The 7,700-nt window shown below is 38.3% G+C and overlaps 1 protein-coding gene across 1 annotated transcript; it reads left to right on the top strand.

Moving 5' to 3' along the window:
• Positions 1 to 1,387: 1,387 nt before the first annotated feature.
• LOC129725578 (uncharacterized) lies at positions 1,388 to 2,410 on the top strand. Its single transcript, XM_055681578.1, has one exon. It carries the CDS (start codon positions 1,388 to 1,390, stop codon positions 2,408 to 2,410), a length of 1,023 nt encoding a protein of 340 aa, XP_055537553.1.
• Positions 2,411 to 7,700: the final 5,290 nt, after the last annotated feature.

Genomic DNA, 7,700 nt, shown 5'->3' with positions numbered 1-7,700 from the left:
AAAGGTACATAGGGTGGATATTATCCCAGTCCCAAAAATACTCATATTAGGTGGTATTCGGTCATTTTAGGCTGTTTTCTTGAAACTAAAAAGATTCAAAATGGTTTCTGAAATTGATTTCGAGCCTTTTCAGAACTATCCAGAACCATTGAATTTAAAAATGGCATCTGGTGTCGATTTCCGGCCTCTGGATATCTTTCCGGATTCAAAAAAACCTATATTTTACCATGTTTACAGCTCTGATTGGTCGAAATCTATATTCGCTCTATGTTTTTCAAAAGTAAAATAAGATTACAATTTTCCGTTTTTTTTGGTTAACCCTTAGCTAAGTTGCCTACCGAGTCTGCAAAAATGAAGAAAATCCATTGAAAACTGATTGAAATATAAGTATTCGAAGTTGGACAATTTCCCTCGATGTTTCCAGTTCCAATTTGCACCCCTATTCCAGGATGTTGGCGTTTTTGGATGTTGCTCTACGTTAAAATAAGAATAGCTCGAAATCCATTGAATGACAGTTAGTAAAAAGCAAAGCCTTGGTGCTACATTCCGATTCTGTTTATTTATACAAAGACTTCGCAACCAACTGTTTAGTATACAGGACAATTGCAAGGCTAGCGCTACGATCCTGCTGACACTAACCGTCTCTCCCGAGCCGAGACTCGAACCTACGACGACTGGCTTGTTGGGCCAGCATCGTACCTCGAGACAATCTGGGAGATTATGACGTTAGTACATGGGTGAAATATTGAATAAATTTCGAGCAGTTTCAATTCGTGATTTAAAAACCAAAGAAAAATGTTTCAAAATCACGTTTTGCCGCTTTCGTAATATTTTGTAGAACTCAAGCTTCAATTGATTTTTACAAGTACGACCAGTTTCAATTACAGTCCCCCCATAATAACAGTCTGGCGAACTCCTATATCGGAGTCAATCGGCAAGTATTGAGACCACGCTGTGCTAAAAATTATCACAATAATTTCAATCATTTCAATATGAATACAAAGACTATTAAGAGACAGTAAATCACACATAAAAATTTCTATCATAATCTGATTTTCTGTATAGAAAAATAAAAGACGACAACCAAGTTTCTAAAACATAGTAGAAATTATATTTGAGAAACATTATTAGCTGTTGTGTGTTGTGTATAGATGAAATTAATTTATATTTGATTTCAGGTTATATTACAAAGCAACAGTTTGCACAAGGCCAAAAATATCTAACGAATATCTAATCACATAAAAACACCAAAGACCGAAGACACCTGGAACGCTACCGAGTACCACCAAACCACGTCGAGGCCTACCTTACCGTGGCAGAGGTTTGCATGAATCAGAACTTCTTTACGTTTAGAGGTAAGTTCTATAAGCAAACCTTTGGACTCAGCATGGGTAATAAACTGTCACCCCTTTTGGCTAATGTGTTCATGAGCGATTTTGAAGTGGATTTAGAAAAAGAGAGACTTTTCCCTCGTGTTTGGTGGAGGTATGTTGACGATATTTTTGCCACTGTGAAAGAACGACATCTAGCACAAACACTTGAGTTGTTGAACTCCGAACATACTTCAATAAAGTTCACGGTGGAGAAAGAGTCGGAAGGAAAACTCCCTTTCCTGGACTTAACTATTACCAGGAAAGAGGACAATTCCGTAAAGTTCAGCGTTTACCGAAAACCGACGTCAACCAACCGGTACATCACATGCGATTCTAACCACTACGGCTCCCAAAAACAAGCCGCGTTTCATTCGATGGCACATCGGTTATACAGCATACCGATGGAGATAGAGGATTTCGAAGCAGAAAGGAAGAAAATCCATGAAGCGGCCGATTTAAATGGTTACGATGAAGAGTTCGTGAACAAAATTCTCCGGAAACATGAAAGGAAAAGACATCGACGAAACGCTACAACATTAGAACCAGAGAAGGAGGAGATTAAAAGAATAAGTTTACCGTTCTTTCCAAAACTGACCAACACAATTCAAAACGATCTGAAGCAACATGGATTTCGGACAGCGTATAAGAGTAATCATACGCTGAAGGACCTCTTATGTTCTTTGAAAGATAAAATTCCGAGAGACGAAATGTCAGGCATCTACGAGATCCCATGTAAAAGTTGCCCTGCAATATACATTGGCCAAACCCGCAGGAAATTTAAAGTCCGATTAAAAGAACATAAAAACGCTGTTGACAACGATAGACCCAACGAATCCAGCGTGGCCGTCCATTCTAAGGAGAACAACCATGTGATAGACTGGGATAACGCAAAACTGAAAAAATGTGTCAGAAAACCTTCACATTTGAACGCTTGGGAATCTATGTTCATCGAGACTGCTGAAAAGCCACTGATGAACGAAGATGATGCCCCAATAACTTCTGCCTTATTCCAATTGACGAAACAGAAGATAATTTAACACCACCCCCCTTTCCGACGTGTACTGTACCAGTATGAAGCTGTGCAATTTTCTGTATGTCATCAGTTGGGCATTGTCCAGTAGATGGTCCACACGGGGACCGAAACCGGTCGACTTAAAAGGTAATTTTTTGTTGTCCTTTTACGTTTGTAAGAACAATAAGTGTTGTGTCCGTTAGCGCGTCGCGTTTTTATGTGATTAATACAGTTCTTACGTTAGCACTAAATCGAAAAATGAGGAATATCTAATATTCAACGTTTAAATAATTTGAACAAAATCTGCAACACTGTCACCTTTTTTGATTACATTATCCGGTTGCCAGATTGCATGATTTTCTATCAGCCAGACTGTAAATACACACAAAATTCCCGAAACCAGATTCAGCAATCTTTACTGAAATTCAACAAAAAAAAAAAACATGTACTGAAATTTCAGCAATTTAAAAGTGTACTGAAAATTCAGCATTTTGTTTTGCTTTACCTACATTCAGCAATCTTTCCTTTGATTACTGAATATACGGCAATATACTGTCAAAATGAAAAAAAAAAATGGTTGTCAATATTTTTAGTCCACGCGCGTAAAAAAGGCTTGTGCGCGCGAAAAAAATGCCTTGAACGCCGACCGTTGAGACGCGAAAGAAGTGTTTGGTGAGTGGAAAAATTAATTAATCTTGTTTTTCTTCAGTTCAGTGGAGGAAAATGGCGAAAGGACATCGGATTAAGGATCGAACTTGGGCGACACATTACTCGAGGATCAATTTTATCTTTGTGGCATGGTTGAAGGTTAATTAATATATGAGCAAAAAATCGACTTCCAACGTGTTTTAAAATCTACACGAAGAATTCCCACTGAACTGATATTTCAATAATTCAACGGACATTCGCTGGAAATTCAGTAATAGTCCGTCAAGCATGAATGACATTTCACATTTCTGAAAATTCAGCAAAGTACCGTCAAAAAAAAAAAAAGAATGAAATTTCACATTGCTGAAATATTCAGTAATATTTCATTGCTGAAATGATTACACACCCAATTCTCGAATCCAAATTCAGTAATCATTACTGAAATTCAACAATAAAAACCATGTACTGAAACTTAAGCAATCTAACTGTGTACTGAGTATTCAGCATTTAGTTTTGATTTATCAACATTCAGTATTTTTAGCTTCGGTTGCTGAATATTCGGCATCCTTCGTTGCCTGACGTGCACCGCAGCTGTCAGAAGAAGTCGTTATTAATGTGCTTAGTGCGCGTTAAAGTTTGTGATGCGGGGAAGAATTTTGTTTAAAAATAATTCAGAGCCCAGAAAAGTGCTGCAGTACTAGAAAGCCGATCGTTGGGACGTGCCAAAGGCCTTTGGTTAGTGGAAAATTTAACTTTTTTTGTTTTTTTTTCAGTTCGATGTGCGGTAGAGGGTGCTGGCGCATATTTTGAAATGTCATCGGATGGACATTAGAGGCATATTATTCAGGGATTTAACTAATTTTTGTAAAATAAAGGTAAAAATCGAATAAATTTTAGGCAAAATCAACTCCAAACGAGTTTTTAGACTCATACGAAGAGTTCCAGCCTAACTGATATTTCAGTAATCGTTTGCTAAATTCTCAGTAAAATGCTGTCAAAATACATTATATCCGATATTGCTGAGTTTTCAGCAATGCTTTAAATAGGTGTGTGTAGGGACTGTAGTTTCATTATTTCCGGTTTTTAGGGCGTCCGAATTGGGTCTTAATGTTTTACACGGTTTTCTGTATTTTATGTAACAGGTGAAAAAAAAAACTTTCTCAGCAAAACGTGAGTTTTAAAAAATGTTTATCGTTGTCATTCAATTTCTAAACGAAGAATAGAAACAGCTCGAAATGAGTTTAATGACTGTTCGCCCGTTTGCTAAAAAAAAACGCTTCTTTCAGGATCTAATTGGCTCCCAAAGCTATACCAGTTTTATATATCACTTGAAAAAGCTGCGTTTTTTTGAGTAAAACGTGATTTTTTAATAATTTTGATTTTTATCCTTCGATTTTTAAATGAAGAATTAAAAACTGCTCTAAGTGTCTTATATAACAGTTCGCTCACAGAGAACAGACGTTCGTCTCATTTTAAATAGATGTGTAAAAACTTGCAACCGTAATTCACCAGTAAGTGGTAATGATCCCGCTATGTGGCGCTCTTGTCACTTACAAACCAAGCCCTGATATCGATAAAATATCGATACGGCAATATTTATGCAGTGCAACTGAGGCACCACAAGACAGATGTCGTTAGCGTATTAACACATACATAAGACATACGTAACATTCAGGAAGAAATCTTCCAAAAAAGTTGGTACAAAATAAACTACTCGAATGGTACCGCACTCTGAATAAAATCACTGTTTGAGTTGTTTTTGAAGGCAGTGTACCTTCGCAACCCTGCATTTGTCTCGTTCCTACTCGAAAAATGCTGCATTGATTTTGTAAATAACTTTTTCACAGTTCCTTATGAAATTTTCTTTGGAGCTCGATAAAGCCAAGAAAAAGGAAATTCATTCTGTTCATTATTTGTCGAGCAGTTTGACAGGACGAGGTACGGAGTACTATGGGGCAACGTGTACCAGAAAAAACGCCAGTGTCACGTATGTCTTTATGTAGGTATGTGATTGTACTCTTTCTACTCTGATACATAAAAATCAGAAAACGGTGTAAAACTTTAGGATCCAACTGTTTTATGTGGACTGGTACCTAACACACTACATTTGAATGGCTTTTTGTCACAATTGAAATTCATATTCTTTTATGCAAATTATTACATTTTGACTGCAAATAATGTTTTTTGATTAAGCTTAAATGCTTGTAGAGCACACATCTTCAGGTGTAGTCATTTAAAAATTCAGATCAAAATATATAATTTTTTTTGTTTTTACCAAATAATTCTCTGTTATTAGCGGATAAAACTGTACTCATCTACTTCGTTTACACTTGCCGTGTCAAATAAACTATTTAAAAACTAAAAAAAACTACTTCGTTTACACTGGTCAACAGAGGTGCACTCCAAAAGCTCAAACCGGAAAAAACGAAAGATTATAGCTATTCAAACATTCCTGTGAACTTTGGTGTCCCTAGCCGTTACCGTTAAAGCGACGAACCTGGCGAGCAATTTCTTTACGACACTCTCACGTAAGTTGATGCGTGATGGTAATGACTAGGGGCACCAAAATTCATAGGAATGGTTCAATAGCTAAAATTTTTCATTTTTTCCGGTTTGAGTTTTTGGAATGCATTTTTTTTTTCATTTTATCGACCAGTGTAATAGTCAACAGGAAATCGAAGCACAAATGAATGATGAAGTCTGGAAGTTTTGGGTGCAAGACAATTTACACATGTGATAGAGCATCGTCGTTTTGTGGTAAAACATGCCTACAAAGAAGAGGTGGAATATGCAGTTGATGACTTTTTTATGGTATTGAAACGAATAAAATTGATAAATAAATATAAATCTGTGTCTATTCCAACTTAACATTTGAAACCAGCGTATCTGCTTGTCTGTGGTCAGCAGCAATGGATTGATTCTTTTATCGAAACGATAATCTGACCTGATACAAGTCGGTCTTTAACGGGCCCCCATTTAAAAGGTACTTCTTGCTTCCAACTTCGCACATAATCTATGGAAAACCAGTGCTGCAATATTATAGGTAACAGATTGTATCATACGGTTTGAAAATCGTATAATTTTGATAGAGCATAAAAGCCGCAAATAGCGATGCCTGCAGATTGCGTTTCATTCAACAAACAAAGTAAAGTAAGCCAAAGGCGCCTTATCGTTTACCCGCGCAGCTCTTGGGAAACCTAAAATCCCACTTGGGTCCGGAGTGAACTAATTTTGTTGAACCTTTGGAATCGCACCCAAATGGTAATTCAATAACTTCCCGCTGATCCGATTTGCATCGTATTGAACTTTAACAATCAACACATTACCAATTAGTTTCATATAGTTATCGTTTCGACGATCGATCCTCCCATTCCAAGCCAACGTTCAACACTGAAGCGGCACGCAGCAGCCTCAATGGAAGTGATTCTGTTGGCAAATTGCAATTGTTATAATGTGGATCGAGTGCGAATCGAAACGGGGCATAAGAAATGCAAACAGGTCACCGCATCATGATCACTATAGACTATACGGAAACCATACTGCCGCCGCTAGCTGCCGAGTCCATACGAGGCATGATGCACGCGGCAATCTTTTGCATGCATGCACGAAATTATGTTGCCTCCGGTTTGCTTACCTTCATGTTTCGCGTACGAGCCAGGCCCCCTGTCCTCCCACACACACTCACTGACTGTCGTACAATGCAGTCCGGTCTGGTGTACGAACATGAATGCCAACTGCGAGCGAGAGTGCATTAAATTAACGATGGCCAATGGAAGTAAAGCGCATAGATCATTTCTTCGGCGAGGCCTCCTTTCTTCTAGCCGAGCCGGCTCTCTTAGGCGGAATGAAGCGTGAAAGGTGCAATGTCAATGCCGCAATATGTCGTGTCGTGCCTCCGTGTGGATTCCCAAGCTGTCCCACCCTGTTAGGTCGTCTATCCACCACCAACTTGGCTGGTTGTTGCAAGGGCAAGGGCAAAAAGATAAGCTGCCCCAACCACCACGGTATGAGCAGTGCACTTATCCCGAACAATAAAACGACCAGCTAGATTTAATCATGATATGCTTCGCCGTGAGCCGCGCCACCACTTGCAACTCGAGGTGGCCCGAGCAGACGACGAACCCGCGCGGGTAATGCTGGCAATGAAACGCTAATAAATTGCAGAGTGTTTATGCTCGGGAAACCGTGCCAAGATTAATCGTCGCAGTCAGCAGTTAGTATCAGTTTTCAAGGTATATTTTTTCAAATTAAAATCCCAAAATAAGGTTTGAAATAGGCTTGTTAATTCCATATAGATTATCCTAGTCAAGCCTAATGCGACCTTAATTCTCAATTTAAACAATTTGAGTTGATTTTTTTTTTACAGTCACAAAGACAATTTTAATTGCATTATTCGTCGGGATTATGCACATAATTGCATTATTCACTTGTGTCGCGTAATGGTTCTCGGCCACATGGCCCATGTCGGGTTGTGTTACTTCGAGAATGCAAACCATGATTTTCCGTGTAAATGAAGCAACAGGAAGATCTATCTACCCGGTATAAAGTGGAAAACAGTCTGAGGTAAAAAAAGAACAACAACAAGATTAAAAAAAAAATACCGCGAGTGAGAGAAATTGCATAATGACCAGCGTGTTGATATATGTTGTATATTCTGCCCCCATCTA

The sequence above is a fragment of the Wyeomyia smithii genome, chromosome 2 (assembly GCF_029784165.1).
Source record: "Wyeomyia smithii strain HCP4-BCI-WySm-NY-G18 chromosome 2, ASM2978416v1, whole genome shotgun sequence".
Taxonomy (NCBI): Eukaryota; Metazoa; Arthropoda; class Insecta; order Diptera; family Culicidae; genus Wyeomyia; species Wyeomyia smithii.
The sequence above is the reverse complement of the archived record's forward strand: the minus strand, read 5'-3'. Positions and strand labels throughout refer to the sequence as shown.